Below are 12,637 nucleotides of genomic sequence, written 5' to 3'. Positions count from 1 at the left end.
TTACAACATTCTACCATAAGTGGGTGAATTTTTCTAACAACCCTTTGGCCTCAGGCTATACCAGTTGTTAAAGCCTTTAAGGCCTTCTCCCTGGTTACAGGCCCCCACGTGCAGCTTGGACATATAAATAGCGTTCAGGGTCTTTAACAACCGGTAGTGGACTATTCTGCTATGGTATTCCCCTTTCACAACGACTTTAGCATATCCTTGGGAGCCCACAAAAACGAATTTCATCCAGTTTGGAAAGAGGCCTTTATCATCCTATTTGAAGAGGTAAATCTGTTGATATTTTCATTAGGAAAAGAAATTAAATCAGCAATAGTATATTTAATGTAGCACATTCGATTGGCACAGTTAATCAAATAAAACATCTACAGAGACCGCGTTGTTTTGAAGGCGTAGTCAATCACATTGCTCACACAATATCGTATTTGGTTTGAACGGCTTGTTCAGCACCTCATTTCTTGGTAATTAAACCACATAGGCTATCATATGAGGATAAGCTTTGCTAATGGGGCCACCTGCCCAAAATTATGAGATATTACTTTTTTAGACCTGTCCTCACAGTGGAGCTGTCTGCATGGCCTATTGTTAACACTTCTTTAAATATACATAGAGTGCTTTAAATTTACACAGAACCATCATACATAACAGTCTAGTTCTCATAGATGTGTTGTATACAGAAAGCAATCACTTTTAGCTTTTTCACCACAAAACGCAAGCCAGACCTATTAGATTTGTTAATGCTTGTTCATAGGCAAACACCTACGTCTTAGTCTTAATAGACCCACCAACAATGAAATATTAATTATCTTCTGTTTTCAGGACACCACTGTATTCCCCTTGCTTACCACAGTCCTCAATGACCCTGGATCTTTTGATAACCCAAGAAAGTTCGATCCTGGCCACTTCCTGGATGAAGCTGGAGCTTTCAAAAAGAACGAGTCCTTCATTCCATTCTCTGCAGGTTTGTGTCTTTCCCTTGTATTTTTGGTGAGAATATGATAACATTTTAAATCCCATTCTGTCAATGTGAAAACACTATCCAATGAGAATGGCCCTGTATGTTTTAGCATAGTTGGCCATGGAGTAGAACAATTTACTACTACCATATTTTTAAGTACCAAAATCCAGCATACTTACCAGTCTAAAGATTACTTGATAGTGGTCACATGAGGCAAACTATTTATTAGTGGGCTTGGGGCTCCCTCCCTGAAAAATGTGACCACAGGTGTCTAATTATATCTATTCAAGTGTACCCAAATATTTATTCCATTTCACATCAACTCGTGCCCTAGCAAAGATATTTGCATAATCAAGAGGGCCATTTCTCTTGCCAACTGAGAGGCATTTATATTATAAGACATATTTTTAGGATCTCTCATAAGAAAATGCTGGTACCTAAACATACCAATCTCCAATTTCGCCAAATTAGAAATAAATAAGAAATAAAACAAAATATAGGCATATTTAGTAGGGCTTTGATGTACTAAGCCTTGAGAGTAATCTTGACCCTCCTATGTTTCCCCTCACAATTTAGTTTAGGAGGTACCTACAATAGTGCTATAAGGTGGTCTGTCTATATGCACACAAGGGAAGCCTAAGCAGAGCTGAGTGACAGAGTTGAGCAGAAAGAAGAGGTTCTCCATTAGTGCAGATTTGCATTCAGTGTCTAACATGTGCTGCCCTCTAAATTTAAGATAAGTTCCAAAGTGTTGTCCTCATCCAGGTTGTCGGATGACCAGCATTTCGCTCTACTCTGATGTTCCTAGAAGGAACAGGAATGTACGGATCCGGTGTTGGCAGTTAATGAATTGATGCAGAATAGTATCTGGTGCCCCATTAGATGATTAGATGATCAGCCTGCAGGATGCAGATTGAGCTTAGAGTTAAGTCTAAGGTACCTTTAGGGGAAGATCTTTTGAAATAATTGATGAAACCGATGTGAATTATTTTATGTCGGCAGGTAGTCCCTGATGTTGTGAAGCACTACGAAAAATGTGTGGTAAAGAAGAGGTTACATTAATGGATTATAGGATTATGGATTTGTGGCTGAAGGAGTTAAATATTGTTTGGTTGCTGGAGCACCTGAATGGTGAGGAGTGGAGTGTGAGTGGCCTAGTGGGAGGATCATTTGATTCTGTACCTCTCCCAAAAGTGTATGCTTGTAGCTAGCTCAACAGGTTCTGAAGGGGGTTGTTAGTGAACCTGAGGGATCTCACCCAAAGTGTATGCTTGCAGCCAGCTCAACAGCTTGTGAAAGCGGTTGTTAGTGAACTTGAGAAATTTTCTTGGCCAACAATGGAATGTAGACAAATGGTTGTACTCTTAAGTATTTTCTTATCCCTACAGATGGACCACCTAGTGTCCCTGCTTCTGTATAGATTGCTGTAGTCAGACCCACATAGAGAGGGTTTTGATAGGGAATTTGCTGGGAAATCCAATTATCACAAGAGAGAGAACTTATTATAAAGGCTGTTGGTATAGTCTCCCTAGCGTTGGGCTATCCGTATGTTTTTTGAAAGTGTGACAATAGGGTCTGCTCACCTCTAAAACTCTATTGGGCATTAGAATCCTGACGAGGGAATATACCATTGAGGAAGTCCCTTATGATGAGTCTTGAACCATATGGTATGCACATAATAGTATGATTTGATGTACACTCACACATGTTATGGATGCATGAGTAGTGTTTAGTTTTGGACATAACTCAACTAGGGAGCTATACAACTTACTTGTCCGGAAGAAATCCACCTGACCAAATTGGCAAACATTTATGGCTGAGTCATGTAGACCTTCTTGATGTAGGAGCTCAGTGTAACTCCAATTACATTCACATGTATGCCTTTAATCTTGCCAACGGTTCATCTTAATAAAATTCAGAAGAGAAAGGATACCTGCAGACAGTTTTAACATTAGCTCCATTAATGATACTAAGAGCTCCGCTCTAATCTAGCGCAGAGCCCACCCAGATATATTAGGTATCCTGGGTAAGAACCCAATGATGAATCATGCCACTGATGTGACTAGTGGGCATGGGTTCTTTCAAACAACAGACCCAGGTGTCTGTATAAGGGGCTGGATATCACCACCAGTAGCTTTTTCAGGATCCCCCATTCAGCAAACTTAGCTCATAGGATTCTCTAATCAATGGCAATAAAAGTTGTGTTGTAGTCTATAAACATACACAAAGCAGGCTCAAGTTTTTTTTTTACTGCCCTATCAACCAGGTACAAACCGGACATCAGGTTATCCACTGTGGACAACTTTGTGCAGAAACTCATTTGGAAGTATAGGATTATGTTCTCAGCGAAGTACCTTAGTGAAGGCTTTCCCCTCAACATCCAGTAAGGCGATTAATCTGTAGTTCTTGGGTATTGCGTTGTGTTTTTTTTTAATGGATTGGGTACAAGATGGAGAACCCCTCCATGGGCCGAAATGCTAGATGACAAAATGCCTTCTTTGACGAGGGTGTGCATGTGAGATGACCACAGGTCTACGTTTTCCCTGAAGATATTTCCCAGCAGGCCGTTTGGCCAGGGGAGTGCTGTCTTTGTGGATTGATTGTAATATTCTTACTATTTTCTTCTCAGGTAAATTGATTGAGTTCTCTTTAAGTACTGCGTCAGCGTCACCAGATAGCTTGTCTGTGGTGGCTGTAGGTTTCTCATCATCCACGTATATGTGAGATACATCGCCAATCCATTTTTCTGCACAAACGGTGTTCTCTTTACCAGAGGTTTTACTCTTCCGCTATGTATTTTTGTTATAGCTCCCAGGCTATGATTTTGTGTTTTTCCCTTTCCCTTTTAATTCCATTTCAACTAGTTGTCCTTTCTGCCATTTGTACCTGGTTTCAGCCTTCCGATACATCCTATTACTTCATTTAAACTCTTTATCCTTACTATGAAATAAGTGCATGACTTTCCAGGGCATCCCTGATTTAGAATCAAGCTTGATGGGAGTTAATGCTGCATGCAAGTCTCTCATTAAGATTCCCCAGTCTTTTGCTATTAAAGTTGATTTTTGATCAAGTGAAAGATATCTGTTGTGCCTTCCGCTTCTGATGCATATATTTACTACCACGCCCCCCCTTATCCGTACACAAGCCACACCAGCAGCCCAACCTTTGTCAGTCAAAGCTAATCCATTACTAAAAAGGATACTAGAGCTCAGGTTGATTTTAATTGTCAGATTTTCAGTCTCCTTGTTACCCTATAGCCCGTGCATCTGGATCGCAAGTAATTAGCCATCAACACTTGGTCCAGTGTTGAGATGTTTCTGAACGTGGGCTGTCGTCCGTCCTCTGGGTTACCTTGTTGGTCACATGTGTGCAGATCAAGTTCTTTAATACAGGCTTCAAGCTGTTTCGATTGGCATCCTTTTGGGTCTTCCTGGGAGCCCTGTATTGGGCATGTTGAAGTCACCTGCCAGGATAACTTTGTGGCCTGGATACTGATAAAGGAGCACCCAGATCTGGTCATAGATGCCCATGATGGTCTTTTCTCCTCCTTTCTTTTCGCGGATATATATATATATATATATATATATACATATATATATATATATATAGATGGAGATATATATGTATAGATGGATATATATATATATATATATATATATATAGAGAGAGAGAGAGAGAGAGAGAGAGATGGATATATATATATATATATATATATATAGAGAGAGAGAGAGAGAGAGAGAGAGATATGGATCTCTCTCTCTCTCTCTATATATATATATATATATATATATATATATATGTGTTGTCCATCGATTCCTAGGCCTACTAGTTCAAGTACCGCAGATCATGGTTAGTTGTTTTTACCCCTGTTGCTTTTAACTGTAGATCAGCTATAGATCAAGCTTTATGATGGTAGAAAGGCCACCAGTAGGTCTTCCAAAGAGGTTCTTCTCCTGTGCTATTTTGTGAATTGCGTGATAGCCTGGAATTGCTATGGGGTGGTAGTCCAGGTTCCCTGCAGACACAAAGTCCCCAGTGCTCAAAAAGTAATTGGCCTCCTTTTTCTCCATACAGTGATCAGTGCTGCTACGTTCTAGTTTATTATGCTTGTGTTGTGTATGGCCTTGTTTTTCATTTTTCATGATCGCCTTTTCTCTTACCATGGGTCTTATCTTATGCTTGTCTTGTTCTCTTGTGATCTTAGAATTCAGTTTGCGAGTCTCAAAGATTCAGTTGGAGACCTTCCAATTCAAGGCATATACCGATGTCCGATCTCGCTGGCGTACCCCCTGTTTTGGGGCTATCAACCTTGCTGCTGCTGTTGAATCCATTATTATCCCCCCCCCCACCATCAATGTGTTGAGTGCTTATGGGTCGGAATGGTTGTTGCTCAAAGTGGGTATTGCTGAGAGTATTAATGAGTGGAGCCAATTTGAGTTTGACCCCCCATGGATAGAGGAGAATGAGCAGGAGTGTACCTAGTTGCACCTCAAGCCACACCCAATCCTAGCTGGGCCGCCTCTGTGGCCCACCGTGCTCACACTTACAGGATGCGGAGTACAGACTGCGAACTCACCCCCATTGCCAGCAACACCCTCAGTGATCCTGATCCTCAGTGATCCTGTGTGTTCCTGGTCTTGTTAGGTCCTTGCACAAGTGATTGTGCCTTGTGGCTCATGCTCTTAAATGGGGAGTCCTCCCAAAAGCTCCCAGTGCTTCCCCACTTACGAGATTACTGTTGTTGCTGTAACTGTAGCTGTGAGGCAAAACAGTGACTCATCTAGGGCCAGATGTAGCAAAGGTTTTTCCCCATTCTATGTCTATGGGAAAAAGTGTTTGTACATATGGCCCCTAGTGTGTTAGTACATTCCATGTGCTGTAGCCCCTTTCTTGCTGCTTTCCCAAGTCACCCCAAAAAATCACCTCCCTCCTTTAATAAATTTATATTGATAAAGTGCATTAACTATCTGTTTTAGAAGCTATATATTTATTGTGATTCTTTACATTGTTTGCTCTTTCTGATTGTATTACTATTTTACACACTAGGCCACCCAGTTGCATACACTAAGGTTGACATAAATTATTGCTGGGGGGTGGGCTTAGCATAATCGGCCTTCCATTCCACAGATTCACAAAGGGTTGGAGGATAGTTGTGCAAGTCAGAGTGTGAATGAGGTATCCAGGCACACAGGACTATGTACGTAATTAGACATTGTGATCCTGGCCATACTTGCTCTTCTGGCTCAAAATACATCAGAAGTACATTCAAGAGATCTAGATGGACATTGCATAAACATTGAGTGACGTTGTACCCAATTGGTCGTGTGGTCACCACATGTTCTGATGTTGCCCTCATAATAGACAAATTTACTTGCTCTTGCTGCATCAGTCACTGCTTTAGAAAGCAGCCCCAAATGGAGAACAAAGTTCCCTGCACAAACTTCTACAGGAAAATGTGACACTCGCAACACATCAGAAGCATAGTAAAGGAATTAGGTAACAGACCTACACAGACACCACTTTGAATCCTCTTCCCCTTCCCACAAATGGTGAGAATATGATATTTCCAGAATGCATATGGAGAACTCATTGGACTTCTCTAAGGTTAAAGCATTTTGGCATTCTAGGGCCTCCTCTGTTAAACATTCCACAAGGGAAGTTAATGACCAGGCCTAACAGTTATCCATTAATCAGGACAATGTTGGATTTGCTAAACTTTAGGATTCTCATTAAGCACTTTTTACATATGGTGCGTATGTTACTAATAAACCAAGTGGTTTCTTAAAATAAATGTATCTGTGCAAAATTTGGTTGCTGGGTTTGAGGCGGCTCACTCAAACATTGAGGCTGGGAGTTAGCTTGATGTGCGGATTGCTTGGATATCAAAAGATATCTCTAATTCTTGTTGCCTTCAAATGTGCTTTACTTAACCTCAGTATAAGTAGACCTTTTCCAAGTTAGCTTCTCCCACCTGCAGGGAAGCAGTCAATTAAAATTTCAATGGAAATGTGCCAAAACTGATTTTCAGAACATTATTTCAGGATTGACAATTAGAAAGTGGGAATCATTTTAGGGTCCTTTCTATGATTTTCTTCTTTGTGGTGTGTAAAAACATTCCTAATCTGAACTTCTCTGTTTTCATAGGGAAAAGGATCTGTGTTGGAGAAGGCCTGGCCCGCATGGAGCTGTTTCTCTTCTTTACTACCATCCTTCAGAACTTCAACTTGAAATCTATTGTTGATCCAGGGAACATTGACCTGACTCCAGCAATAAGTGGTTTGGGCAACATACCACCTATATATAAGCTGTGTATTTCTCCTCGTTGATGCAACCTACGTCTTACTTCCAGAATAATGATACAATAAAATGTTGTTCTCAAATGGTGCTTACTTACCTGATAGCACTGGAGCACAATCACAAACAGTGTTACATCTGCTACTAAATGGATTAGACTCTAACAACCCTATAGATGGTTGTTCTGTTGAAATTAACTATGACAAGTGTAACTCTTCTTTGATTAAGAATTATTGTATTGGTTTAAACTTTCTGTATCGTTTATGGATATTTTGGATTGGTTTGTTTTTTAAAGTTGGAATACATTGGAGTTCCGGCATACCATACTTTTAAAAAAAAATGTAAAAAAAAAAATCATATTTTTTTTTTATGGATAATAAAATGAATTTCCTCTACTTACATACGTAACAATACAAATGTTATTTTGCAAGGCTCAGGGAATGTAAAAAAATCATCATGACCTTAAAAAAATAAAAAATGCTAATAACAGTGTATTTTTAGAATGTCTGCAGCGTTCGCGCTGTGAATATGGTGTGTGGCCAAAAGGCCATGTTACAAGTACTATTACGTATAGGGAGCTGGTAGTGTCATTCTCTGGTCTGGCTATGGCAGAATTTCCTTTCCAGTTCATTAAAATGTTTGGAGATTCTACTTTAAACATGTGGAAGTTCACAAAGAAGAAACCAGTATTTAACTGGGTAGCAATCTGCATGAGATTGATTTTGGTGAGGTTACAAAGGGAATTCTGAATGCGCAATTTCATCCGGGTTCAACCAAAATCAAGAAAGGAACATCAGGGCAAATGAGTTTGAAGCAGACCCGGGTGTACTTCATTAAACTCAGAGTCATCCAGATTTTTAAGTGATTGCGAGCCCAGCAAAATGTCCAAAGTTTGATGAGCTGAGTGTCTCATGCAATTTTTAACAAATCATATATTTCTATGTGTATTTCTTTACGTTATTTTTTAGGGCAGATTAAATCCTATCAGGGCGAACAGGACTTTGGAGGTCTTTGCATTGACTTTCGTTCTTCCCTCCTCATCAGCACTGGCTCAGCCACCCGCATAATGCATCAGCCAGCAACACAGCACGTCTGTCTTAAGTATTGTTGGAGACAGGGCTTTCTATAATGCCTATAACACTATTTATAACAGGTCTAAATTTGAGTTTCAAATTGTATTCCTTCCATCATGTCTGTAGTATTATGCACATAATAGACATGATATTGTGTAGTATACAACATTGAAACGTCGAGGGAAAGGGGCAGTAATTAAATAGGAAAATAAAAAAAGATTGGTTAGAAATATAAGGCAAGACCTAGAGTAATGGCTGAACTTCTCTGGCCCAACAAAACAGCCTAATGAGGACAGCTAACAGACAGAGCTTGGTGCAAAATAAGTCCAAATTGAAAATAGATGGATAATTAAAATTAACCTCTAAATGGAGGAAAGTCTTCCACCCTCCTGTTTGTCTTCATTTAACAGATGTCAAAAAATTTGAAGGAAAGAGTACAGCTTTACTCAGGGACCAGCCGAGGAAACAAAACTGAGCTGTAAGTTGTAAAAAAATGATTTAGACCTCTATGGAGGTCAGCATAAAGGAAATCTTACACCAGTTCTTATAGCCACCTTGCATAGTTAAATATCCAATTAAAGAAACAATTCATCACAAGATGTGGAAAATAGATTGTTTTTAAAATATATGTAAAGAGCTCTTTATACATTTAAATATCATGTAACAGATCTATACAGAAGGAGGATTTGTCACAAGGTGCATGAATTCTTCAGGGGTTAAAGTATTAAACTGCACTACTAAAGGAAGGAAAAACACTTTCTGGTGTCACTTAAAGCTGGGCATAGACAAAAAAAATAAAACAATCTAGTTTGCATAGATTACAAATCTGGGAGTCCTTCCAGAGTAAGATTTCCAGTCCGTACAAGCAGAAGAACAAGTTTAAACTTATGACACATTTGATAAAAAAGAGAAGGTTGTACATGCCCAACGTGGCTCATAGCAGTAAAGCTGCTATATAATTCCAAATCCTTACAGTCTTTTATATCACAAGAAATATTTAATTTATTAGCATGACATTTGAGAGTGTGGCATAACTGATCTGGAGACCATTCCCTCAAGGGATCTCTACAGCTGTTTGCAATTTCTAGCCCAGTCCTAAGTTTAACCTTGAGATAAGAGAAGGCTCTAAAAAATTAGCTGGAGCATGAAGAAGCTTATCCCCCCAACATATTATATTTGCTAATGCTTGGACAATGGCACTTTAAAAGCCGAGCTCTAGTCTAAATACTAGAATTGTATAGCTGAGTTTGGACTTCACATTTCAGTAAAATCCTGCCTTTATACAAATCTAGGTAGAACCAGCACATAATCCATATTCCAAAGTATATGTAAGAGTAGGGGGAACATTTAATATATAAATGTGTAATAAGTGAACTGTAAGATTTTCAGTTGTCAATTATTGACTTCTTTAATGGAGAAGACATTACTCATATGTACATGTAAGAGAGCTGCTGCACCGCCGACCAACCCTCACGATTGACAGATTGAGAGGTTGTTGTGGGTTGACAAAGGTTGTGAGAAATGGATCTAGTCATTCTTGGATGACAACAAAACAAGAATCTGAGTTAGTGAAGTTTCATTTGAATGTAAGTGTTTCCATTTCCAGGTGGAAAATACCTAATTGCCACAAGGACGAGACGGATTGCAACCATTTAAGCTGAATATTTTTTTCCCAGGTGGCTATTGACGGATTTAGTGGTTTGTCACAAAAATGGTTTGTTACTAATGTTTAAATATATACATACGGGGAGGAGCCAAGATGGTGGAGAGATAGGCAGCATTCCTGGCCGCCCATATTGACTATGTGTGCCCAGCACAAGTGTGACAACAGCCCCAGCATACACAAAAATAAGGAGAACACCTGGGGCAGCTCTGTATGTTTGTTGTACCTCGTCCTCTGTGCAGGATCACCCCAAACTTTTTGTCTTCCTCCTCCTAATTTTGCTGAGTTCATTTTTGTTGGCCTTAGGACTCTATGCACTTTACCTTTGCTAACCAGTGTTGAAGTGCTTGTGCTCTCCTTAAAACATGGTAGCACTGGCTTGTACCCAATTGGCATATTTAATTTACTTATAAGTCCCTAGTAAAGTGGCACTACATGTGCCCAGGGCCTGTAAATTAAATGCTGCTAATGGGTCTGCAGCACTGACTGAGCTATCCACTTAAGTAGCCTTTTGAACATGTCTCAGGCCTGCCATTGCAGAGCCTGCATGCACCAGTTTAACCTGCCATGTTGACCTGCCAAAATAATCCTTTTGCCAGGCCCACATCTTCCCTTTTTATACATATGTCACCCCCTAGGATAGGTCCGGTATAGCCCTGAGGGCGGGGTGCAATATATTTAAAAGGTAGAACATGTACTTTTAGGTTTTACATGTCCTTGTAGTGAAAAACTCAGATTAGTTTTTCATTACAACAAGGCCTCTCTCCCGTAGGATAACATTGAAGTTACCTTATTACAATTCATAAGTGTCATTTCTAAATGAGAAGAGATGACCCCATCATGTTTGGTGTCTTTGGAATTGTGGTGAAGAGCCCTACTTTATGGTAAAGGTGGGTTTTTGATCACAATTATACAAAATTCACTTTTAGAAAGTTGAAATTTTCTTGCCTTAGCGATCTGGTGCCTGCAGCCTGTCTCTGTTCACATGACTGGGTATATTGGTAGTTTGGCTTTATGCATTTCTCCTAGACAGCCACATACAATGGGAGCTTAGGTGTGACTAGATGGGTCATCACTGGCAGGATGGGAGGGAGGAGCTGGGCTCAGCCTCACTTACACCTGAGCAGGATGTGTCCTGCCTCCACACAAAGGGCTGCATACACCCCTGTAGTCAGGCTGAAGCCAAGGCCAGGAAGGCAGGATATCTGTGCACTTCAAAGGCATGCCTCTGGAAGCCTCTCCCCACTTAAAAGGTACAACTTTGTATACAAGAAGGACCTCAGACACAGCCACTTAAGTACACTTCTGGATCTGTAGATACTCTGTCAGGAAGAAGGACTGCTGTGCTGCTACAATGACCGCCACTTTAAAGAGGCTGCTGCCCTGGTGTGCTGACCTGCTGCCCTCTTGCCTGGGAGGAAGAACTGGGCCTGCAGTCTCATCTTGAATCCAGGATCCCAGAGTGACTCAAATGGCTAGTCTGCTGGCCTCCAGATCTGAACTTCAGGGTCAAAAAAGCCTCCCCAAGAGCATCTGTACCCATCTTCAGCACATTCCTGACCCCCAAGAGGTGCCTCTCAAGTCCTGGAACCTTGGTGTGTATCTTGAGCACTTAAATCTAAGCATTTCGTCTCTTTGCCACTGCTAATGGGCTCATTCGCACCAGAACCTTGCCGCTCATACTGAAAATCAGCATAAGCTGTGGCCAGCCCATCTCTTCACATAGCAGCATTGACCGCCATCGGGGAACCAACAATGCAAAGCAGTAGCCCGCCTGTCCACAGTGCCCAGCCTCCTTCTTCCACCAAATCGATCACTGCCCACAACACTCTCCATACTACTCACAACCTTCTCCAATGTCTACAGGTTGGTGGCACAAAACTTGAGAAGGTAAAACTTCAGCAGGACTAATCTGAGACTGTATCCGACTTGCACTCCATCGCAGTCAGCCTGTACTTTTGAATTTGACCTGGTCCAGCCTGACCACATAGCCACAGTTGGCACTTTAGGCGCCATACTGCAGTTTTTGCTTCAAGAATTCATAACTCCGGTTCTACTCATTGAATTTGTGTTGTTTTGGCCGTGGTTTATTTTTTTGAATTAAGCTCTATTTTTATAACCTGTTGTGGGATTTTTTGTGGTGTTTTTACTGTTTTACTGTTTGAAGTGTTACACAAATACTTTGTACCTTGCCTTTAAGTTAAGCTTGACTCCTCTGTGCCAAGTTACCCAGGGGTTGAGCAAGGGTTCACTTGAGGTTTGCTTGTGCCTTACCCTGACTAGGATTGTGGTTACTGCTTGACCAGAACTCACACCCCAGTAAACCAGTAACCCAAATTGTAACAGTGTTTAATAGGGAGGGCTCCACCACAGATGAGGATGATTCTGCCAGAAATGAGCCCTCGAGGAATTTCAAGATGCCAGCTGCAATGAGCCTGATTTCCTGACAAATCCCAAACCTGTACACCAGAGATGAGCCTTCAAAGAATCACTGGGGTGTCGCTCTGGACCAGATTAGTAGCAGTTTGTAGGAGAGCTGGGGATATGTCTGACAATACACTCAGTTTGCCTCCCCTGCAACATGGTGCAAGGGTGCTGTGTACTTATTTATCGGGGACACTGGCCTGACAAAGCAGGAATGAA

General features: G+C 40.8%; 1 protein-coding gene across 4 annotated transcripts in view; it reads left to right on the top strand.

Annotated features, from left to right (window-relative positions):
• Positions 1-7,750, top strand: part of LOC138259695 (cytochrome P450 2G1-like) — a 394,952-nt gene extending 387,202 nt beyond the window's left edge. For 3 of the 4 annotated variants that reach the window (XM_069207584.1, XM_069207585.1, XM_069207586.1), the window contains 2 exons: positions 826-967; positions 7,109-7,750. In XM_069207584.1, coding sequence (XP_069063685.1) covers positions 826-967; positions 7,109-7,290 — 324 coding nt within the window. In that variant the 3' untranslated portion in view covers positions 7,291-7,750. The remainder of the gene's footprint in view (positions 1-825; positions 968-7,108) is intronic. The other variant, XM_069207588.1, reaches the window with a different exon arrangement.
• Positions 7,751-12,637: the final 4,887 nt, after the last annotated feature.

Source organism: Pleurodeles waltl, chromosome 9 (assembly GCF_031143425.1).
Source record: "Pleurodeles waltl isolate 20211129_DDA chromosome 9, aPleWal1.hap1.20221129, whole genome shotgun sequence".
In the NCBI taxonomy this organism is placed as follows: domain Eukaryota; kingdom Metazoa; phylum Chordata; class Amphibia; order Caudata; family Salamandridae; genus Pleurodeles; species Pleurodeles waltl.
This window is presented reverse-complemented; position numbering and strand designations above follow the sequence as displayed.